The 25,114-nt window shown below is 40.7% G+C and overlaps 1 protein-coding gene across 1 annotated transcript in view; it reads left to right on the top strand.

Moving 5' to 3' along the window:
* LOC118619596 (phosphatidylcholine translocator ABCB4) overlaps positions 1-25,114 on the top strand; it is a 205,226-nt gene that overhangs the window by 42,123 nt on the left and 137,989 nt on the right. The window contains exons 13-21 of the mRNA XM_036246272.1: positions 2,439-2,600; positions 3,661-3,837; positions 4,534-4,680; positions 7,212-7,319; positions 10,117-10,194; positions 12,924-13,007; positions 19,536-19,739; positions 22,693-22,793; positions 24,007-24,147. Coding sequence (XP_036102165.1) covers positions 2,439-2,600; positions 3,661-3,837; positions 4,534-4,680; positions 7,212-7,319; positions 10,117-10,194; positions 12,924-13,007; positions 19,536-19,739; positions 22,693-22,793; positions 24,007-24,147 — 1,202 coding nt within the window. The remainder of the gene's footprint in view (positions 1-2,438; positions 2,601-3,660; positions 3,838-4,533; positions 4,681-7,211; positions 7,320-10,116; positions 10,195-12,923; positions 13,008-19,535; positions 19,740-22,692; positions 22,794-24,006; positions 24,148-25,114) is intronic.

Raw genomic sequence — 25,114 nt, 5'->3', positions numbered from 1 at the left:
AGACCCCGCCCCACACAACTTTGAGGCCCATTGAAGCTGTTGCCAGTTGCTTTACCATAGGATTGGCCTGTCTTGGATTCTGCTTCAGGTTTTCCTAAATTATTTCAAACAAGCAGCATCTGGTGTCAGATAGCACCATACCTCTCATGAAGCAACACAGGGAGGTAACCAAAATGAGGAGACAAAGAAACAGGTCCCAAATGAAAGAATAGAACAAAACCCCAGGAAAAGAACTAAGCAAAATGGAGATAAGCAACCTAACAGATGCTGAGTTTAAAACACTGCTTATAAGGATGCTCAGTGAACTTAGTGAGAACCTCAGTGAACTTAGTGAGGGCCTCAAGAGCATAAAATTAGACCAGTCAAAAATGAAGGAGGCACTAACTGAAATAAAGAATAATTTACACAGATTCAATAGTAGAGTAGGTAAAGCCAAGAAGCAAACCATCGATTTGGAATATAAGGAAGCAAAAAATACCCAATCAGAACAACAAAAAGAAAAAATAATCCAAATAAATGAGGATAGTATAAGGAGCCTCTGGGACAACTTCAAGCGTGCCAACACTCACATCTTGAGGGTGCCAGAAGGAGAAGAGAGAGAACAAGAAATCGAAAACCTATTTGAAACAATAATGGCAGAAAACTTCCCTAACTTGGTGAAGGCAACAAGCATACAAGTCCAGGAAGCACAGAGAGTCCCAAACAAGATGAACCCCAAGAGGCCCATACCAAGACACATCATCATCAAAATACAAAAGGTTCAAGACAAAGAGAGAATCTTAAAGGCAGCAAGAGAAAAGCAGTTAATTACCTACAAGGGAGGTCCCATAAGACTGTCAGCTGATTTCTCAAAAGAAACTTTGAAGGCCAGAAGGGAATAGCAAGAAATATTCAGAGTGATGAAACACAAGAACCTACAACCAAGATTACTCTATCCTGCAAAGCTGTCATTTAGAATTGATGGCCATATAAAGAGTTTCCAAGACAAGGAAAAACCAAAGGCGTTCATCACCACCAAGCCATTATTATATGAAATGTCAAAGGTTCTTTTTGAAGAAAAAGATAAAAAATTTGAACAAACAAAATGGCAATGAATATATATCTATCGACAATTGAATCTACAAACAAAATGAACAAGCAGAACAGAAACATTCTCATAGATACAGAGAACATTTTGTTGGTTGCCAGATGGGAGGGGGTTTGGGGGAATGGGTGAAGAAGGTGAAGGGATTAAGAAGTATAAATTGGTTGCTAGAGTGACAAACTTCAAAGGGATGGGGGATTGGGGGGTGGGAAGAAATAAACCAAAGAACTTATATGCATATATGCATAATCAATGGACACCGACAACAGTGTGGGGAAAGGCAGGATTGGGACAGGAGTGGGGAGGAGAAGGTCAATGGGGGAAAAATGAGGAATATCTGTAATACATTCAACAATAAAGATAAAAAAATGTAAAAAGGAAAAAAAATAAATAAAACATTTACATAGCTCTCCAGCGTTTCTACACTGCTTCACCTAGGCAGTGTATCCTTTATTTAGTACTTCTATATGTATGTCCTAATGCTTCATGTACATTATTTTATTTAGTCATCACAATTGAGTCTAAAAAATGAGTAGTATTATTATCCCCACTTTATATTTGAATAAATTGAGCCTCATGCCAGTTAAAGGAATTGGATAAAACCCTGGAATTCATAAATGGCAGAACTAAGATACGAGCTCAGATTAATGTGCTGTTGAAGTCCATCTCACTGACTTCTACTTATTGTTTGTATTGATCATCCAAATATCCTGTGAAATAGCTAGTGTGGCACACTGGCCTGTGCCTGCTCTGATTGGCCAATGCCTGGCTGTAGGGTTTTTTACTTTGTATAAACCCCTGATTATTACTGTAAACTTAGGCTGATAGAGGTTGAGTAAAATACTTAGAGGTGTAAATACTATTAATATGTGACTATCATATTTGTACTTATCTTTATTATAATAAAACACAATTTAAACCATTATCAATTGGTTGTACGTTTATTTATTTATTTATTTATTTATTTTTTTATCCTCATCCGAGGACATTTTTCCATTTTTTGTACAGACAGAGTGGGAGGGAGAGAGAGGAAGAAAGAGAGAAGGAAACATCGATGTGAAAGGGACACATCGAGTGGCTGCCACCCGCACGACCAACCAGGGCCGGGGACAAACTGCAACCGAGGTACATGCCCTTAGCGGGAACCGAACCCGGATCTCTCCGGACCGCAGGCCGACACTCTAACCGCTGAGCCAAACCGGCCAGGGCTGGTTGTATGTTTATTGAAGCCAGAGACTATATAGCATGGATGGTTTTACAATGTCTAAGGCATTGATAGTCAGTACAAATTGAATGAATAAATTTTTACATAAAATTGTCCTTGTGTTCAAAAGTCAAATTTTTCTGTCTTTAGGCCAGAAAAGGCCGGACCACCATTGTGATCGCCCACCGGTTGTCTACAGTTCGTAACGCCGATGTCATCGCTGGTTTTGATAATGGAGTCATCGTGGAGAAAGGAAATCACGATGAACTCATGAAAGAGAAGGGCATTTACTTCAGACTTGTCACAATGCAGGTATAGTATAACTCTAGATTTTCCTAAAGTATCAGGTATACGCTAATTTTGCTGTGTTTAGTGCTATAAGTAAATGAAAGTTGACTATCTTGAGAAGTGGAAAAAAAATACTTGAGGGCTTCAGGATTAAACCACTGTTTTAGACATTTTATTTTCTCTTTAAAGGAGGGAAAATAAAGAAGGATAATTAGAGAAAGTTAAAAGTCTGAAAAGGTTTAAAGGTGAGCTACACACTGTGGTAGCCACATGTGGCTCTTGTCCAGAACAGTGGTTATCTGAATCGAAGTGTTTGTAAGTAGAAAATGCATACCAGCTTCTGAAGACTTAGTGCAAGGAACGAATGCAAATATCTCGAATATTTGTATTTGTTACGTGTTAAAATGCTCCTGTCTTGGATACATTAGATTAAATACAATCTATAATTAAATTTGATTTTACTTCTCTCACACTTTTTATTTTTTAAATTAATTTATTTAAAAATTTTTTTTCTGTATTGATTTTTAGAGAGAGAGGAAGAAAGAGGGAGAGAGAGAAGCATCGATGAGAGAGAACATTGATTGGCTGCCTCTTGCATGCCCCCTACTTGGGTTTTGGTCCACAACCTGGGCATGTGCCCTGACCAGGAATCTAACTGGCGACCTCTTGGTGTATGGGTCTATGCTCAACCACTGAGTCACACTGGCCAGGCTCACACTTATTAATGTGGCTACTGAGAAAATGTTAAATGACAACTGTGGCTCACAGTATGGCTTGTACTGTGTTTCTGTTGACAGCACTGAACTAAATCAAACATGATTGAACCAAAAACACCCACAAAACAGAAATGACTAGCTCAGCTACGTGGAGTGGGTACAATCTTATTTTGGCATATTTAGTGGGAATCCTTATTTAGTGGTTTTAATTTTCAAATGTATTACAAAAAGAGAAATAGCAGTTTAACATTATACTTTCCTGTATCTTTACTCAGATTACCATTTTCCTTGATATCTGATATTCATTGATTAATTTTCATTGGTTAACTGAGCCTAACCAGTTTATGCATATATCTTGTTCATTTTAGACAACAGGAAATGAAATTGAAGTAGAAAATGAAATTAGTGAATCAAAAAGTGAAATGGATGCCCTGGAAATGTCTCCAAAAGATTCAGGATCCAGTCTAATAAGAAGAAGATCAACTCGCAAGAGTATTCATGCACCACAAAGCCAAGATGGAAAGCTTAGTGGAAAGGAGGCCTTGGTATGAGAAGGATTTCGAGCTAGGGCTAGGGTGGGACAAGAAAAGGTTACCCAGAACCCTCCTATTCTGTCCCCCAGAGCATTCCACAACTCAAAACCTCAACATTTTAGACTCGGGTTAGAATTGATGAATGATAATTTATGGGTCAAGAATTATAGAATTAAAATTTGTAATGTGAAGAGACAGATTATAGTGGGCCTTCAAATATAAACATTTCTGGTCTTTTATCCGTACTTGCAAATATTTTTGTTATGTTTCTGGAACTATCACTTATTTCTTTAAAAATAGAGGAGTAATATAATAGAATCTTTCAGTGCCTTTTTTTTTAATTCTCACCTGAGGATATTTTTTTTGGTTTATTTATCTTCAGATAGAGTGGAAGGGAGGGAGAAAGAGAGGGAATCATCGATTCAAGAGAAATATATCAAATGGTTGCCTTCTGCACAGCCCCGACCAGGGCTGGGGACCAAACCTCAACTGAGGTATGTGGGTATGTGCCCTTAACTGGAATCGAACCCGAGACTCCTTTTTTTTTTTTTTTTAAAAAAGAAGCTAAAGAGCCATCAATTGATAAGGAAATAATTAGATATATTCATTAAATTTTTTTTTTACATATGGAAGAACTGTTCATCATTTTATCAATTAAGTATCAATTCTTTTTCTAACCAGCCTGTTGTAATATTTTGTGTTTTTCAGGATGAAAATGTACCTCCAGTTAGCTTTTGGAGGATTCTGAAGCTGAATATCACCGAATGGCCTTATTTTGTGGTGGGTATATTTTGTGCCATCATAAACGGAGGCCTGCAACCAGCATTTTCTGTAATATTTTCAAAGATCATAGGGGTGAGTGTTTACATTTACTTTCTGGGTTTACTTGTGAGTCCTGACTAAAGAATGAACTGTTTGTATTTGTAACTGTATACAAATGTCATAAAAAACATGTACCTTTGCCCTGGCCGATTTGGCTTAGCGGTTAGAGCGTTGGCCTGTGGTCCAGAGAGACCCGGGCTCAGTTCCCGCTAAGGACATATACTTTGGTTGCAGTTTGTCCCTGGCCCTGGTTGGGTTGTGTGGGTGGCAGCCACTTGATGTGTTCCTTTCATGTCGATGTCTGTCTGTCTCTCTCTCTCTCTCTCTCTCTCCCCCTCCCACTCTATCTGAACAAAAAAATGAAAAGGTGTCCTTGGGTGAGGATTAAAAAAAAACATGTACCTTCATATGAAACTGAGCAGTGTGAAGATGTAAGAATAGAAGTCTGGTTAGTGATAGAAAGCTCATTTTTTGAAATTCCCTTTGTCCTGGCAGTCAGTTTCTACTAGGGTCCAGGAGACCAGATCCCCAAAGTAGTAGTCCATGAAACTGACGAGGTGACTGTCCCTTACTGCCATCACTAGGCTCTGAGTAAACCTCATGAAAGGTCATATCACCACTGTGCAGAGAGAGTGCCTCATATACTTGTCAGATGGGCTTGGAGGGAGCTCCGCTCCGGACCACATGCCGACGCTTTAACCGCTGAGCCAAACTGGCCAGGGCGGGAGCTCCTCTCTAACATACGCACTTGTCAAGACGTGAGCAGGCACCCCTGCTGCCTCCGGAAGATGTCCATCTCACGCGTGAAGGTGCAAACAGATGGACCGGCTTCCAAAAGATTGAGATTGACATACATTGGTTGCACCTGCTTTGAATGATGGCATTTTCAACAATACAGTTACAATCCAGGCAGGAGTGTTTTCTGCTTAGTGCAAATATTCAAGCCCCACGCTGAGGAAACCCCTGCCCTAACTTCTGGAAACACTGGGAAAGGAGATTGATTCCTACATAAAACACAGGCAAAGCACAAATGTTTGATTATATCAACAACGCCATAAATATTCATGTTTACTTGTGCCTGGATAACTTATTTCGGGTTGACATTCATATGTTTAATGTATTCATTCAAAAAATATTTTTTCAGTGTCTTTCTTGTGCCAGCTATAGTTCTAGGGACTGAAAGGGTAGAAAGAGGCAAGTGTCCAATTGCTTGGAGTGATGTTCTATACAGGACATTCTTTTTCTACACAGGATAAGATGGTAAATATTTTAGGCCTTGTAGGCTATGTCATCTCTATGGCAAATACTCACCCTTGCCATTGTAACGCTAAAGTCATGTTAAAACTTGACATAAGCATTTGGCTAGTGGAACATATTTTGCCAATTCCCCTACTAACATTTGTGTGGCAGGCAGAGAGACAGTGGTATCATTAGGAAAAAAATGAAATTGAAGTAGGAATGGGTTTAGCTGTGCGTAACAAAAGCTCAGCTTACAGATTTTTTGTTTCTATCATTTCCTTATGTAACAATAGGTCTGAAAGCAGGTGGTCCAGGATTGACTCATTAGCTGCTAAATATTAGGTAGGCAACCAGCCATCTGCCTCATTGAAGGTTTGTAACACAGAGTTTAAGGTTGTAGGCTCTGAGTTAGATTGCTTGGCTTTATATCCTTGGATCATCACTTACTTGGCTGTGTTACCTTGAACAAGTTAATTAACCTCTCTGTGATTCAGTTTTCCTCTGTATAAAATAGTGATGATAATAAAATAAACCTCAAGGGGTGCTGGGGAGGATAAAAGGAATAGTATACATGAATTTGCTTAGAATAGTGCCTGGCACAGAGTAAGAACTCACTGATTGGTAACTATTATTTTTGTTGTAATGACTAATCCAGAAAATATAATTTTTTTTTTCTAAAAAGCTTTTTTTCTTTACAAAGGATAAAGTCTGGGTTAAGAATGTGGCTCTGTTACAACACTGATTTGGGCTCACTACAGAGTGATGTTTGCTTTCTTTCCCTGTGGAGTGGGTAGCTCCTCTGACCATCCCTGGAAATGTCTCGACCTGTGGTGTTGGGCCAGCTGGCTGTAGTTCCCCACTGGCTTTCTAACTGTCCATCCTGCAAAGGCTGGGTCAAGGAAACACCTTATTTTGTGCTGAGTGAATGACCACCTCTCTCTGGTTCACCAAAATCACATCAGTGGACTTGTCATACCTTGGGACAATTGTCCAAACTGTAAAACAATGAATTGCCCTACAATGTAGTTTCCCACCAAAGGAGGAAGAGAGTGTGCATTCTCAGTTCCACTTTACATAGTAGGTGTGGCAGTCTACTCAGAGAGGGACTATGAGCAGAAAAAGTGTTGGGTCAATTTGGGAATGAAAGACCTGTTGTCAGCCTCTAAGGAAAGGAATATTCGGTACCTTTAAGTTTGGGATTGGGGAAGCCAGTACATTATACAAAGACTCTCTTGACACCTGAATACTGTGCTAGATGGAAAATGGGTCTGACCCTGAATGACTTCTTCAGTGATTGACTTGAAAACCATTTTTTTTCTTAACAGATTTTTACCAGAGATGATGATCCTGAAATACAACGACAGAACAGCAACTTGTTCTCACTCTTGTTTCTAGTCCTTGGAATTATTTCTTTTATTACATTTTTCCTTCAGGTAAATGTCTACATTTTCACTTTATTGATTTTGAGAAATGCATCACTATTCCATTGTAGGAATTTATAAGCATCTATGTAATTTGCTTTTTAGTAAAATTGTTCCTATATCAACTAGGCTATTAGAGCCAAGTTTCTTTAGGATATTAAAAAAAAAAAAAAAAGATGTTTTGCTTCCTCTGGCTCCCTTGCTTACTTGCTTACCTCCTCTCTTCACACTTGCCTGCCCCAGCTGAAATATTAATGAAGTCAGAGAGAACGGGGCAAAGGAATTGATGCCCTCAGAGATTAGTATGGTGAGGCAGCGTGGGTTTTGGTGTTAGACCTAGGTGGAGTACAAGTTGAACTAGTTTTTAATTTTGTATCCTTGGGCAAATGAGTAATTTAAACTAAGGATCCTTATCTGTAAAATAGGGATCAAGAACTACCTCTAGATGATTAAAGGAAATAATGTGACTAAGTGCCCAGACCTGTGTGAGGCAATTGCGATCACTTATTGAATGAAGAATTATTAGCCACATGTGATTTTTTAAGACAGACTTCTGAATAGGTCTCTTTATTTAACATAGTGTATGCATGTATTAATATTTTTTTAAGATTTCTTTATTGTGTTTGAGAGAGAGAGAGGGCAAGTGAGAGAGAGAAACATTGATGTGAAAGCAAAACATAGATCACTGCCTCCTGCAAGCCCCCTACCAAGGGTTGAGCCTGAAACCCAAGCATGTGCTCTGAATGGGAATAGAACTGTCAACCTTTCAGTGCACGGGACGACGCCCAACACACGGAGTCACACCAGCCAGAGCCATGTAGTAATATTTTTAATAGAACATCGTTCAACATTGTATAGGAGATACAAAAGGAAAAGACGGAACTCTTTCATTACGAAGTACTTCCTGTCTCATTGGGGAATTTGACCATACTATATAAATAGATGTGACATTCTAGCTATGTCAGGATTGCCATACTAAGTCTTAATGCCATAAGAGTTGGGAGAAGGTCAAGATTGCTGAGGGCGAAGTTGGTTAAGGAATTTGGAGGGAGGGAGGCTTTGAGCTGGTCTCTTCAACTTGAGAGATTGGGATTGGTGAAGCCAAGGCAGCTAAAGCAGTCCCATGATGATGCGTGGGGAGACTAGAGCCTGGCTTGCCTGGCAAACAAGGTAAGACTGAAAGCTGTGAATTATGGGGCCTCAGAAGTGTAGATATGGTCCCCAGCCTGATGCTAGAGCGCCCAGCCCCTCATTTAGAAACATGAGGGAGCTCAGTGGGTGACATCTCAGGCTCTGGTGAGGATTCTCAGAGCCCCCCATTCAGATTTCAGCTGTATGCCACCTGAGAACCATGGCCTCTGGCAACTTAGCAGCCTCTCTGAATCTCAGCTTCTATAAGGGGCTGATTATAGGGTTGTCATGAGGACTTAATGAGATGACATGTGTCTGGTGTCAGAGGAAGCACCTAACAACAGTTAGCTCTCATCGCGATACTGTCTCCAACATAAGAATAGTAACATTTCTGTTGTGGATGAGGTAGTTCACATTTCATTCAGCCTAATAGCAGAAACCTCCATCTGGTCATTTCTGAGTAAATGTAACCACTTTAGTAACTTCAGGCTTAAACTCAAAATATCTAATTCTCCCTGTGCTTCTTCTCCCTGGGTTGGCATCTGTTAGCAGAGGTGTTATGAAACATTACAGCCCAGAGTGGAGGGTGATGGTCTGCTTTATGCTGTGAACCAGAAGGGTGTGTGGCCCCATTGTGTGGCCCCATTCACCTTCAGTTACATGGTCCAGCCTGGCTGTCCCCTTTACCAGGACCACTTAGAAGAATTTATTTTTCTTCACTTGTGCTCTTTGCACCTATTTCTTCCCTCTCTCAGTAGTGTCCAACACGCTACTTGGGAGCACAGTGGAGATATGGTCGCCTTCCTCCACTTCTCTGATTCTACAGATGTGGGGCTGTTGGTAGGGCCTCTCCTCTCCTGATGCACCATCCAGCCATTTCTACTCTGCTTTTGCCATGCCATTGTGTGGCAGGTGTCATCTGTAACCTGCCACCTCCCAGCGCTCCAGAAAGAGAGCGGAGCACTGCTTCCTTTTAGTCCCGCACCCCCAAACTCATTGGGGCGAGAGTTCTGTTGTCCTCCCCCGACCCAGATGTGGCCCGACATGGCTGCACAATCACAGCTTCCTGGATTCCTTCCCAGGAACTTTCTTCCTTCCAGATACAGCAGGTTCCACCCTTGGGGAATGGAGAAGGGTAGTGTAGAAAATTCTCAGTAAGGCTTCTTTCCCGGCCTACTTTTCTCTAAGGCTTTGGCTTTTTCAAACTTAGAAACTAAGAATTTGAATTTAATACCTTTGTCTTCTGCATCCTTTCTGGCTGGAGTGACCGTATATTCCCAGTTCACACCTCAGGTCCTGGTGTAATTATTAATAGTACCCCTTTACGCTCCCAAAAGTATTCTGGTTTGGATGATACACTGTACAGCCGCCCTGTTTAGAGTGCCCCTGCCTTGGGAACAACTCCAGCTTCCTGAGTGATGGACCCTGGCTCATTGGGAGAGAGAAGCAGAGGTGGCCTGCCAGCTAGCTGGGGAGTGGCAGTGTCAATTTCAAAACTGGGCTTCCCTGGCTGTGCCACCGTAGTAAACAGTCACCAGAACACAACCACCTCTTAAAATCTGGCTCTCTGACTTTGTCTTATGTCCTCTTTAGCAATGACATTAAGTCCCCTCCTTTTGTGAACTTAGTGCCTGAGTCTTCGAATAGTCCCCTTATGGTGTGTTCTCATTCTTCACAGGGCTACACATTTGGCAAAGCCGGAGAGATCCTCACCAAGCGGCTTCGGTACATGGTTTTTAGATCCATGCTGAGACAGGTATTTCTATTGGGGATTGTGCCCTGGGATGTGCAGAACTGCTGGGTCCCATGGACTCAGGCAGTGGGAGCACCGCAGGTGACTCAGAGAAGCTCCTGCATTGCTCTACCCTGGGTCTCGTCTGGAAGATGAAACTGAATGCCACCGGGTGCAGGCTCAGAGGCCCTGCCGTCTGTCTGCTGTGGGCGGGCACAGGGTGGCTGCGAGACAGTCTCCAGAGCACATTCACCTCCAGCCTTTGTCTCAGCAGCCATACGCAGAGCAGGCGGAAGTGACCTTCAGTACCGTACATCCCTTTCCTCTCTTTCTTTCCTTCTTTCTCCTAGGAAACCCAGAGTACTTGTGTTTCTCCCCACCAGAGATGCCCTGTAACCCTTTCCACAAATGAAAATTCATCCTCAGCCCATTTCTTCATTGCCCAGTTTCTTTGCTGGGGCTAGACTGATAGACTAATTTAAGCTGCAGTGTTACGAGTTGATAATGACTTAATATAATGCCTGTCCCATTTTACACCTTCAAAACCCTAACAGACAGATGTGATGTTTTCCTGGGGAAAAGTGGACCAGAGATTCAGGGCATGTTGCCCAAGCCCAGTTCAAACAGCAAAGTTTCTTTAACAATCATGAAATTTTTGTATGTGACTTTGTAACATAGTTTTCTACTAATCTTTCACCAGTGAATAAAATGGTGCTCCAAAGGATGCCCCAGACACGCCAGGGCTCTTGAACCCTGACTGAGAAACATCAGTTTGCTGTGTTAGAATTTGTGGATGACATTCACATTTTCCCAGCTGTCTTGTTTCCTAGTCTTTTCCCACTCCTACCTCAGTGCCACTTAAAAAGAAGACAGTTATCAGAATTGCTAGCTAGTGACCGACAAAGCCAGGGCTGAATCTAATGAGTCACAGAGCACTATTTGACCAAGGGCCCTGACCTAGGACACTCAGTCAGATTTTTATTGCTGAGCTTCCTCTTAGGCTCGAGGCTGACCTTGGATTAGGGCCAAATGCCACCACCAGTCCCCAGTCCAACCCCCAAGTCCATTACACTTTGGAAGCTGAGCTGATGGTTTGTGCAATGCCCTCTCTGTAAATTATTAAGTCCAGTCATCATACATTTAAGTGCCATCTGCTTACAAGGCATAATACCTAGTATTATAAGTCATTCAAACGTGAATGAACCCTGTCTTCAAGGAAGTTATATTCCAGTTGAGGAGGCACTTAGGGGTCTTAAAAAGCAAATTGATACATGCTATAAGTTATAATGCTGTTTTTTTCTTAAATATGTTTGGGGAAGTAATAGATGCTGCTTTAATGCAAATCACTAGTTCAGATAACTTATTAGGACCATAGTTATTTTTGTAACAGACTTAAATTTATACCTCAAACAAACAGTCTTTTTAATATTTGTGTACTTAAAAACAAAAGTGATTTTACAAAGAAAATGTCATTTTATATTGAATGTGAAATTTTGATTGAGATTTCTTTGGTTGATTTTTTTAAAACCCAATTTATTTATTCTGCCCTGAACTACAATTACGTAGCTGAATAGCAATTCTGTATTTGTACAGGCAATAAACATTTCATATTTATTTGCAGAATTGAGCTCCAGACTCTCCCCTCCGCACAGGATCCATTCCTTACCTAGTCTTCCCTCATATTAGTGAATGGCAACTCTATTCCACAGTTGTCAGGCGAAGAAACTTAGAGACATCCTTGACTCCTTTCTTTCTGTTTAATGTTACAGAAGCCTCCTAACTGGTCTCACCACCTCCATTCTTATCTCAATCCAGTAGGTTCACCTCCTAAGTGCCGGAGTCAATCTTCTAAAATGAAAGTCAGATCACAGTCCTCTGCCCAAAACCTAATGAAAGCTACCCATATATCTCAGGGTAAAAATCTGGAATCTTTACAGTTGCCTCTAAGGTTGCACATGACGCCCCCCCCCCCCCCACTACGTCTCAGACCTCATCACCTGTTTTTCAATACATAGTCAATATATGCACTGACTCTCTGAATAAAGATATGAGAGTAGAGGAGTTTAGGGGTACTACAGTTTAGAAGGGAGGGAAGAAATGAGAAAGGAAATCTGTCTAGAGGAAGAATAAACTTTCACAAATTCACACAAAGGTGATTTTAAGACTAGTGGCAGCCCTTAAGACATTCTTGCTATTGCATGAACAGTTCAAGTATGCCTTTGCCACGGGGCCTTTGCATGTGCTATTTCTGTCTTTGCTGAGATATTCTCATTCTCCTCTTTATTCAGATCTCTTCTCAGTGTCACCTTAGAGAGGCCTTCTCTGTCACCTCCCTAGTCTATAAAATAGCACCTTTCCTCACTTTTTTTCTTCTTGTCCTGCTCTATTTTTCTTCATAGCATCATTACCACTTGGCATGGTAATAATATTTACCATAAATATTTATGTATTTATTTTCGGCTTTCTTCTCTAGAATCCAGGCTTCATGAAAGCAGCAACTTTGTCTTTTTTGTTCACTATTGTATAGGCTTAGCACTTAGAAATCATGTTTGGAACAAACTGGACATTCAAAAAAATTTGACCAATATATGTGTTTGTCTGTTAAGTCCCTTTTTGCCTCTATTGAGTGTCAAATCCTGATTGCTAAATGCAGGAGATATAAATGATAAGCAAAACTGACCCTCTCATGGTCTTTGGAGCTAAGAGTCTTATAAATAGGGCTTAAAGATAATAAAATCATTTTCTATGCACAGGATGTGAGCTGGTTTGACGACCCTAAAAATACCACTGGAGCATTGACGACCAGGCTTGCCAATGATGCTGCTCAAGTTAAAGGGGTGCGTGCCTCCTTTCTGTTGGTGTTTGTCTTAATTGGCCATTTTGAATCTCATTGTGAAACTAATTTTCTCATAACAGGTGTTAATTCCCATCATATTGAAGAAAATGTTAGATAAACATATAACCTACACATTATATCATGTGCCTCAGAAAAAATGTTAACTAAGTATCATAAACTGTTTAGTGTATAAATAACTTACAAGCTTTCTTTTGTTATCTGCTATCTTGTTTATGCTATTAACAATATACATGTGGAAAGATGATTATTTAGCAAAGGAAGTATTTATCAGCATATCACATAGGATCAGTCTATTTTAATGTTCAGTTAATCAACAATATTTTAATTGCCTCCAAAAAAGAAGAATATGTATAGTTGCTGTAAGAAAGTTTAGGGGTACTACAGTTTAGAAGGGAGGGAAGAAAACTTTAAAAAGTTTGAAAGAAATGAATGAGAAGCACATTAAAAAAATTAAAGCAAAGGTAGAAGAAACAACATTGTCAGACTGTAAAGCTTACATTTTGCTATGGTATGGATATCTTTCATTGATAAAACTAGAAACTTGAACCAGGATGAAGTGACAATTTCTTCTACCACTACAATTTTTCATAGCAGAAATCCAGAAGATGATATCGAATTTGAAAAAAAAGCAAGCATGTGGTCTCTGCCACCTTTTTCTCCCTTGAACCTTATCAGTCTTGAGCTTTCTGTAAAGTTTATTATAATAACATTTCTTCTATCTAATACATAGGGCTTCTGCAAGAATAAATTAGGTTATGAATATATGGAGCTTCTCTGTAAGAACAAATTAGCATACAGAGAGTTGTAAAATTGTAATATAAATCTTAGGAAATGTTTTAATACAGATTTCTTTGCTTAAAGGAAACAAATCAATAAAAAGTGAGGCTTAGCCCTGGCCAGTTTGGCTCAGAGGTTAGAGCGTCGGCCTGCGGTCCGGAGAGACCCGGGTTCGGTTCCCGCTAAGGGCGCGTACTTCGGTTGCAAGTTTGTCCCCGGCCCTGGTTGGTCATGCGGGTGGCAGCCACTCGATGTGTCCCTTCACGTCGATGTTTCTCTCTCTCTCTCCCTTTCTCTCCCTCCCTCCCACTCTATCTGTACAAAAAATGGAAAAATATCCTCGGGTGAGGATAAAAAAAATAAATAAAGTGAGGCTTAGATCACGTTGTATAGAACCTAGCAGCACAGAATGTACACTGCTTGAAATAACATTGAACTTATAAAATAGACAACAGCCCTGACCCTATGGAGTCTACTTGGCATGTCAGATCGTCATTGAGTGCTGTGGGAAAAATGGCAGCAGGGCATGGGGGTAGGAGATTACTAGTTGTCAGGGAAGGAAGGCCTGATATGTTGACATATGCAAGAGGTCTGAAGGAAGGAAAGGTGCCAACCCTGTAGGTGTTTAGAGGGGGGTGTTCTAAACAAAAGGACCAGCAAGTGCAAAGGCCCTGAGGCTGGAGCATTTCCATTACTGTTCCTAAAGCAGGAGGATAGTGTGGCTGGAGTACATCTGGATATATTTTGAAGGTACAGCCAACAGAATTTGTTGGTTGATTGGGATATGAGAGAAAGGGGATGTAAGAAAGACTCCAAAATTTTTGACCTGCACAATGGGAAAAATGTAGTTGCCCCTTTTTTTTTTGGTCAATCTTTATCCGAGGATATTTTGCCATTGATTTTTTCTTTTTAAGATAAAGAGGGAGGGAGGGAGGGAGGGCGGAGGGAGGGAGGGAGGGAGGGAGGGAGGGAGGAAGGGAGGAACATCAATGTAAATCAATGTGAGAGAGACACATCTATTGGCTGCCTCCCAAATGACCCTGCTTGGGGCAAGGGATCAAACCTATAACCCCGGTTTTCAGTCTAGGCTGATGCTCTAACCTCTGAAATTGGGAAGCCTGTTGGTAGAGCAGGCTTGGGGAGAGCATCAAGGGTTCTGTTTGGAACATGGTGAGTTTGAGATGCCAACATTAGATGTCCAAGTGGAGATATCAAGAAGGCAGGTGGATTTGTAAATATTGAGTTAAGCAGAGAAGTCTGGTCTAGAAATATACATTTGGGGATTTTTCATGCATTGTTCGTTTTTAAAGCCATAAGACTAGAGATAGCCAAGGAAATGTGTAGCTAGAGAAGATGACAAGGCCTGGGCCCTGAGCTCGGGCTGTGAGGATGAACTAGAGAGAAGAGCAAGGCGTGGCCAGGGAGGGAGAAGAACAGTATCCTAGAAACAGAAAGAAGAACGCATTTCCTGGAGGGAGCAGGCTAGGATATCAAATACTGTTGATGAGTTTGCAAGATGATCCGGACATTTCAGTGCTGTAGCCATGTGGGGGTGTTTATGGTTCTAGCAAGAACTGTTTCAGAGGTGTGGGAAAGTCTGATCGGAGTGGGTTCAGGAGAAAGGGGAAAACGAATAGGACACAGATGGACAGATTATTACAGGACTTTCTAGTAAATGGGATGTTAAGAGAAGAAAGAGGATGGAAAGTACTCATCTCTATTTTACTTTTTACTTGAATTGACACAAGAATCAATTAATCAGGTTGGGGTAAATCTATTTTGCTAGCTTCCTGGAAGAGCTATAGTTGAGGAATAGCAATCACTGTAAACATTGCTATCTTTGCATTTTCTAAATCCTGTATTCCTTAGCTCACTTAGGTGCCTTGACTGTAGTACACCTTTCACAGGGACTCTGTCACATGTGTTCATGCTTTCACAGACACATCCCATATCCCACTGTGTGCTGAGGACTCCATTCTCGGTACTGAACCTGAGCAGACGCAGTCTGGGCAGTCGGCTTCGGCATCCTTCCTTCCTCCTCGTAAATTCCTCTGGGTGATGGCCTGCTTTAGGCCACAGTGCTTTCCTGATAAAATTGGCTGTCGGTTCTTTCCCTTTCCAGTGTTGTTTGTGAGGCCTTCGGCTGTATCCAGGAACCCGCTGGTCCCTAATGGCCTGCTGGTGTTAGTGGTCTGCTGCTCACTGGTTTCCTCAAAGGCATCTCACACTTGCACGCTCACAGCCCCCCTAGCGGGACGCCTGCGGGCCCTGTGTCAACCACTGTGAGTCAGGACTGTTCTCCAGAACTTAAAATAGTTCTGGAAGAGAAAGACCAGGAAAGAGGAAGCAAGCAGATTGGTGAGTGTCATCTGAACCAGGAAAGCCCAGGACAGCTATTATCACAAGTTGGCTGAGAGAGGAGAGTTGTATCCACTTTATGCCCCTAGCTGACCTGTTTGGGATGGAGGATGTGAGTGTGTGTGTATACATCTATGCACATACAAATACATATATACCTACCACATGCACATGTACATATGTGTATCTGTCTATTCCACAGTGGGAGGTAATGTAAGTAATTTTTGATATGTAAAATTATCTGAGACGGGCAGAGCTATCAGAAATCATTGCCACCCGAGGCAGGGCTGACTCAGTTTGTGTATATATAATTAGTGATAGTGTTTATTTACGTTAAATTTTTTTCATATTTTACTTTGCCATCAGCGAAGCATTTTCTCAAATATATTTTTGAGTGAGTAGCTTAATTCCGCTAAATATAAATCAGAAGAAAATATAGCTCAGTATTTTTGCCTATGAAACAGTGGGCTTTTACATTTTATTTGTTTTTCTATTAATAAGTAAAATTCTTTTGCTAAGACTAGAATTCTGCAGAGAGAACAAGCAAAGGAGACCCATATAGAAATAAAAAACAGCCATGTATTTTTAAAATTTGGGGCAGGGGTTCGGTTCCCGCTAAGGACACATACCTCAGTTGCAGTTTGTCCCTGGGTCGTGCGGGTGGCAGCCACTCGATGTGTCCCTTTCACGTCCATGTTTCTCTCTCTCTCCCTCCTACTCTATCTGAACAAAATATTGAAAAATGTCCTTGGGTGAGGATAAAATAAATAAATAAATAAAATAAAATAAAATTTGGGGCAGGGGGAGAAGGTGGGTGAGGGAAAGATAATGTTAAATGTTTCTAATTTCAGAAGGAGGTCCAGGAAATACGCTTTTATTCAGTAAGCACAGATATTTAAAAACTGGATTTCAAGCAATATGGTGTTTTGAGGAGGAAATAAATAGTAGGAGAGGGACAAACAGGGAAGGGTGAGGAGAAAAATGAGTAGTAGAGGAAGTAAGATGCAAATACGTACAGTGGAGAGATTGGGAGGGGTCTTTGTGGATTCAAGTGGTAAAGCATTTCTGTCTTCCCATGTTTCATGCTTGGGGTGTGGTGTTCAGAGTGTTACCTCCTCTCAGCTCTACATTTTTCCCCCCATCTTTATTGTTTAAATTATTACAGATATCCCCCTTCCCCCCTGCATTGACCCCTCCTTCCCACTTCCACTCCCCTCCTGCTTCCCCAAACTATTGTCTGTGTCCATTGGTTATACATATATGCATTCAAACTCTCTGGTTTATCTCTTCCCACCTCCCAACCCCGCAACCCCCTTCCCTCTGAGGATTGTCAGTCTGTTCCTTACTTCCATGTCTCTGGATCTATTTTGGTCGACAGCTTATTTTGTTCATAATATTCCATAAATAAGTGAGATCATGTGGTACTTGTCTTTCTCTGTTTGGCTTATTTGACTTAGCATAATACTCTCCAGGTTCCTTCATGTCGTCTCAAAGAGTAAGAGATCTTTCTTACAGCTGCATAGTATCCATTGTGTAAATATACCACAGCTTTTTTATCCACTCATTTACTGATGAATACTTGGGCTGTTTTCAGATCTTAGCAATTGTAAATAGTGCTGCTATGAACATAGGGGTACATATATTCTTTCTGATTGGTGTTTCAGGCTTCTGAGGGTATATTCCTAGAAGCAAGATCACTGGGTCAAATGGCAGTTCCATTTTTAATTTTCTGAGGAAACACCATATTGTTTTCCATAGTGGCCGCACCAGTCTGCATTCCCACCAGCAGTGTACTAGAGTCCCCTTTTCTCCACACCCTCACCAGCACTTGCTGTTCGTCACCCCTACTTTTTGAAATTAAATTAAGCCAGGGGCTTAATTCCCACCCCCAGCTGAAGGTTCTAGACTTTTCATGTACACAAAAGAAGAATTTGTTGTCATCTTTGATTCATTTTACTTATTTCTGTGGCCTTGACTAACATCCAAAGCTAAATATTTATGTGTGGGAAAGGTTATGTGCCTGGGTAACTCATCAGCCCTGAACGTGGGGGAGTTCTGAGTGCTCCTCTCAGCCCGCTGCCGTGGGGAAGTTTTCTGAGGAGGACTTGTAGATGCTGAGAACAGGAGCAAGCTACATCCTCCCTGTGCTGCGGGTTCTCTCCAGGTTGTAACTTTGGACTTTCAAATTGAAAATGTGTAAATACAGAGAGCTGGCTTTGAAGGCCGCTCCACTTTTTGACGTATGTCTAATTTAGCTAAGCACCCCTTTGGCCGAAGCTCAATGACTACATCAAATAAAAATAAATGCTCTATTATTTATGCTGTCTCCTTTGGCCCTGGTGCAGTTCTCTGGTACAGAATCTAATTTATAGAGGCTCCTAGTCATTGTAGCTTCCTTTCCTTCTAATTACTGATCTATTGTTTAAATCACCTAAGTGGAATGAGTTTAGAGGGTCAATATTGGGGAAGGGGATGTTGTGGAGGATTCTGTCCTAGAACTCACAGCTGAGAGAAGCTTTATCTATTAATCAATGTACCGAAGTCACAGAGGTGGCAGTGACCACCCTGGACTGTACTCTACCATAACCTTTACTGGAGACCAGCCCCACTCAAGCAGGAAATTCTGGGACTGAAAAGAACATGGGCCATTTCCAGACAAAGCAGATCTGGGGGCCAGAGGAGGCATTTGGGATGGCTTGAGGGCATGGGGTGTTTCCAGGGTAGAGGAAGGAAGTATGGAGTGGTGGACTGAATTGCCTTTCTCGTTCGACCTCTGGTTTTAGAGTTGGAAATCACTGCTCACTCCTGAACATCATGCTTCAGGCGCCCTCTGGTCTGATGCCTGCTTAATGTTCTGAATTAAATCCCCTAAGTGTCAGCTCTCTGCATTCTTTTTAAAATCAAATGCAGATTAAATTGAACACAATACGTATCTCAGATATGCCAACATACATTTAAATATTCTTAATGACAAATATTAGACTTAAATTATAAGTATTTCTACATCTAACATTGGAAATTTCCCACATTCTCAGTTTAACATAATTGTCAAAACTCTTTTATCTTGTTAACTTGCAGAGATCACTTTAGTGATCGTGGATCGATTAATGGAAATTTTCTTGGTATTAAAAAATCAGAGATAGAAATATACAATTGAATTCTGCAATATTGACCTTGTACTTTCAGTATGTATTCTAAAGTCATGAACATCTTCATTTTATAAGCCAATAAACTTTTATTTTTTATGTTATTATTGAGAAGATAATAGGTTTCCATGAGGCTGAATTGTCACAATCCTAAAGAAAATGTAAGCATGGATTTTAAAGATAATGGAAAACTGTCCTCTAATCTGTTTTGTTTGTTTGTTTTGCAGGCAACAGGTTCCAGACTTGCTATAATTACCCAGAATGTAGCAAACCTTGGGACAGGCATTATTATATCCTTAATCTATGGCTGGCAGTTAACTCTGCTACTCTTAGCAATTGTACCCATCATTGCAATAGCAGGAGTTGTTGAAATGAAAATGCTGTCTGGACATGCATTAAAAGATAAGAAAGAGCTTGAAGGTTCTGGGAAGGTGAGTCAAACTAAGTCAATTGCTTACCTAAGTAGAGTAAAATATTCTAATCAGTGTTGTTCTGTTACTGTAACTTACTACTACTTATAAGCTCGAAGAATCTTTTTGTAACCATTCCTCATAGCAATCTTATAACTCTCAATAACAAAAAAGTAAACAATCCAATTTAAGAAATGGGCAGAGAGCCCTGATCTGGTGGCTCTGTTGATTGGAGTGTTGTCCCATATACCGTAAGCTTGCTGGTTCGATTTCCGGTCAGGGCACATACCTAGGTTGCAAGTTTGATCCCCAATTGGGGTTTGTCCAGGAGGCAATGGATCAATGTTTCTCTCTCTCTCTCTGTCTTTCTCTCTCTCTCTCCCTCTTCCCCCTTTCCCTATCTCTTCCTCCTGCTCTTCTCTCTCAAAATAAAAAATCAATAAAAGCATATCTTGGGTGAGGATTAAAAATTTTTTTTTTAAATATGGGCAGAGGACATGAAAAGAGAGTTCTCCAAAGAGGACATACAAATGGCAAATAGACAAATGAAAAGATGCTTAACATCACTAATCATCAGAGAGATGCAAATTAAAACCACCAGGAGCCCTGGCCAATTTGGCTCAGCGGTTAGAGCATCATCCTGTGGTCCAGAGAGACCTGGGTTCAGTTCCCGCTAAGGGCATGTACCTCAGTTGCAGTTTGTCCCCAGCCCTGGTTGGGACGTTCAGGTGGCAACCACTCGATGTGTCCCTTTCACATTGATGGTTATCTCTCTCTCTTCCTCCCACTCTACCTGAACAAAAAATGGACAAATGTCCTCGGGTGAGGATAAAAAAAAAAAACACCAGGAGATATCCCCTCACACCTGTGAGCCTCATGCACTGTTGGTGGGAATGTAAAGTGGTGCAGCCATTATGGAAAACAGTATGGCGGGTTCTCAACAAATAAAAAATAGAAATACTATATATGACCCAGTCATTCCACTTCTGGTATTTCTCCAAAGAAACTGAAAACACTAATTCAAAAAGATATATGCACCTCTATGTTCATTGCAGCATTATTTACAATAGCCAGGATATGGAAACACTTGTGTGTTCATCGATAGATGATTGAATAAAGAAGAGGTAGTACACAATGGAATATTACTCAGCCATAAAAAAGAATGAAATCTTGCCATTTGTGACAACATAGATGGACCTAGAGGGTATTATGCTAAGTGAAATAAGTCAGAAAATACATATGATTTCACTTATATGTGGAATCAAAGAAACAATAAATGAACAAACAAAAAAAGAAACAAAATCATAGATACAGAGAACAAACTGATGATTGCAGATGGGAGGGAGGTGGAGGAATGTGTGATAAAGGTGAAGGGATATGAAGTACAGATTGCCAGTTTTAAAAACAGTCATGGGGCCCTGGCCAGTTTGGCTCAGCGGTTAGAGCGTCGGCCTGCGGTCTGGAGAGACCCGGGTTCGGTTCCCGCTAAGGGCATGTACTTCAGTTGCAGTTTGTCCCCGGCCCTGGTTGGTCGTGCGGGTGGCAGCCACTCGATGTGTCCCTTCACGTCGATGTTTCTCTCTCTCCCTTCCTCTCTCTCCCTCCCACTCTATCTGTACAAAAAATGGAAAAATATCCTCGGGTGAGGATAAAAAAAAAAACAGTCATGGGGATGTAAAGTACAGCATAGGGAATATAGTCAATAATATTGTAATAACTATGAATGGTGCTAGGTGGATATTTAGTAAGTTATATAAATGTATAGTCACTTTGTTATATGCCTGAAACTAATACAATGTTGTATGTCAACTATAATTAAAAATTTAAAAAAAAAATTTTTTTTATTAAATGATAGCCCTGGCCAGTGTACTCAGTGGTGAGAGCATTGGCCCAAGCCCCAAAGGGTCGAAGGTTGGATTCCCAGTCAAGGGCATGTACCTGGGTTGCAGATTTGATCCCTGGCCCCAGTTGGAGTGTGTACAGGAGACAGCCAGTCAGTGTGTCTCTCTCACATCAGTGTTTCTCTCTCTGTTTCTCCCTTCTACTCTCTCTGGAAATCAATGAATGAAAAGTATCCTTGGGTGAGGATTAACCAAATAAGTAATTACAGAAATAATAGAAACTCTCTGGAAAGCAAATTGGTAATATGTGCCATGTTTCTTAAAAATTAGTTTATTCTCTTTGACCTAGGAATTTCACTTTGAAGAACTTCTCCTAAAAAAAATAATTCAACATGGACAAATGTTTATGCACAAAATGATTATCACAGCATTCTTTTTAATTAAAAGAAAAGAATGGAAAACCTTGTTTAATAATAAATGTTCAATAAGGAATGCTTGGGTGGCTGGGATACTAAGTGGCCCATTACAATTACATTATTAATGTATATTTAATGACCTGAGAAAGTGTTCTTGATATTTGGTAAGATAAATAAAGCCAAGTATGGAATTATATCCCAATTTTGTTAAATGTATGTGCTTAGGAAGAAAACATATAAGCTAATATGTAAAATACATCAATATGTAATTTTGTGTTACTTTCTGTACCTTTTTAATATTTTCCAAACAGTATTCAGTTGTCATGAATGATAGTTGTAAAGAGAAAAATATAAACATCACATTTAAAAATACATGAAATTACTATAAACTTCAAAGGTGACCATGATAGAAGAAATCGCACTGCAATAGATGGAAGTTGCTGAGTTCTCAGGTTAATTTTGCCACCATAAGGCTGTCAGTTTAAGCCTTAGCTTCTCTCTCCGTCGAGAGGAGATAGAATTAGCCAATCTTTTTTTCAGATCTAAAACTCAACTTGATAAATTACTCAGTATCCTTTCCCATAGCGAAGAAGCTCCTAGGTCAAAATCAGTGAATAATGTTAATTTTATTATTACATATTATTTATCTCTTGTATGGAATTCAAACGAATTGTCGTTTGTCTTTGTGCCTCTTGGTGACCGGGTGCTCTGTTACAGATTGCTACCGAGGCCATTGAAAACTTCCGAACTGTTGTTTCTTTGACTCGGGAGATGAAATTTGAATATATGTATGCACAGAGTTTGCAGGGACCATACAGGTAATAACCACTGAAGAGTTGGAGGGGAGTGGGAGGTTTTCAGTAATCAGATTTCAGGAGGATTACTTTGGTCAGAAGGTAGAGAACAAATGGAGAAGCTACTAGAAGGAACCATTTGGGAAGTACCTGTAACTACCAAGGAGAGAAATAACAAGACCCTGACCTTAGGCAGGGGCATCTCTGAGGCAGAACCTGTAAGAACCGTGACTGATGGGAAGGGGTGGGAGAGCATGATTCTCTGATGCCAAGTTTGATAATGACCTTAGCATTTACTGCGTTGGAAATTAGTTCTTTGTGGAACCTGAAATTTGAGGTATCTGTGGGACCTGAGCTGTGGTGCTTCATGTAGGATGCCTTTCTTCCTCTTTACCCTTTTCCAGGGGAAGGTCTTCCTGTAATGAACTTATTAGAGCTCTAAAAAGTGGTCTAATTATGAGTAAGCCCAACCTCTGAGTTTCAGTTTCTTCTGTGGTGAAAGGAAAGAGCTTGACCTTATCGATGGGGTTTCAGACTTTACTTTTACAATAGCAGAGCCCTTTGTTCTGGGAAAACATTTCATTGGAAATCCCAGTAAATGAAGTAGATAAAAGCAGAGTCGATCTGGTTGAAGCAGGAGTAGAAGCCCCAGAGGGCTGCCCAGTTGGCAGCCTGCTCTTAACCTTCCCATTGCTCAGTTCTAGATGCTTCAGAAAATGCATGAATGTTAACTCCTTTGTGAAACCTAAGTCCCCATAACATGTCACTCATCAGGTACATCCATTGCATAAACTCTAATTCAACTCCTGGGTCCCCAAGGGCAAGAACGTACCTGGTTCCTGTGTGCTGCACAGTGTGGTCCCTGCAGCTCGAGGTGTTGGATAAATGTGTGTTCATGAATGTTTACGATAGCATACATATGCTGTATGTCCAAGAGGGGGCAGGGGAATGGTCTTCCATTTATGAATCCCTAACAGGCTCTTCATGTTTTCCTTCCTTATTTTAACCTTACCTCAACACTTGCAAGTGTGGTTAATCCTTCATTAAAGATAAAGACACTGAGGCTCAGAGATTGGGTAGTTTTCTAAATTTTCACCAGTGGTAAAGTGAAGACCACAGTTAGTTTTTTTGGAAACAACTCATTTTTGCTTGCCATGGCTCCACGCCCCCTGCTAACCTATCAAGGTTAAGGACTGAGAAATGAAAGTCAAATAAGTTTCAAATGTCTTCTTTTCAGAAACTCTCTGAGGAAAGCACACATCTTTGGAATCACATTTTCCCTCACCCAGGCAATAATGTATTTTTCCTATGCTGCCTGTTTCCGGTTTGGTGCCTACTTGGTGGCAAATCAGTTGATGGAGTTTGAGGATGTTCTGTTGTAAGTATTGGATTCATATTTATACTTAAGCTCTGGAAATAAAACTAAGGTGAATATTCTTTATACCTGCATGAAAAACCTTTACTGTGAAGCTTCAGGAAGAGATTTCAGTGATTCAGAAGGTGACACTTTGCCTCCGAGTCTTCGTGTGTTGTCACCAAAACACCCTGTTTCATTTGGGAAATTAGTGACTTCCCCTCACCGCAGCTGACTCACACATTTGACCTTTCGGGTCTGTGGCTAGTTGGGGTGGTGATTCAGTAAAGGGTTTTCAGAAGGCCTTGGCAGTTGGGAAGAAACCTAACCCTGAACCAAGTATGTATCTGGCTCCTTTTAAAGGACTCTGAACAGGGCAGCTAAGGAACAGCTGCGGAGCACTGAGTTCTGCAAGCCCTGGCGGATTCCAGGGTAATCTTTCTGTCTTTGATAAAAGAATAGAAGTTAGAAGGTATGAGCTGGAGAATTTCAGGAATGACAAGGGAAAACTAGATTGGGATTTGTGATCTATCTCTCCGAAAGCAGAAAACTCTGCCTCAGCCAGGGGGACACAGCACTGAACTTCACCATACTTCTGAATTACTCAGCTATGCAATTGGTTTTGGAAAATGTGTTTCATTCTGAGTGTCTAGATTTGGTGATGGGTGAGATTCTGCCCTGTAATAACACTATCATTAGTAATGATAGAGTTTTACATTTAAACCGGAATCACCTAAGCCTGGCAACATAATGTGTTAGTATAATATTTTCATCCTACTTAGACATGGACATGCATTCATTTTCTCAGGATGGCCCCAACAGAAGATTTAAAACTTCCACTTAATATCTCTGACAAATGATATACAGGTGCTATTTATGAACACAACCAGGAGAGGTATATTTGGCATTGGGGCTTTGATTAGATAATCATTCGATATATCACTTTACTCCACAGTAAGGCATTGAACTGATGAAAGTTGCTGATACTTGG

Source organism: Molossus molossus, unplaced genomic scaffold (assembly GCF_014108415.1).
Source record: "Molossus molossus isolate mMolMol1 unplaced genomic scaffold, mMolMol1.p scaffold_m16_p_7, whole genome shotgun sequence".
NCBI lineage: Eukaryota > Metazoa > Chordata > Mammalia > Chiroptera > Molossidae > Molossus > Molossus molossus.
This window is presented reverse-complemented; position numbering and strand designations above follow the sequence as displayed.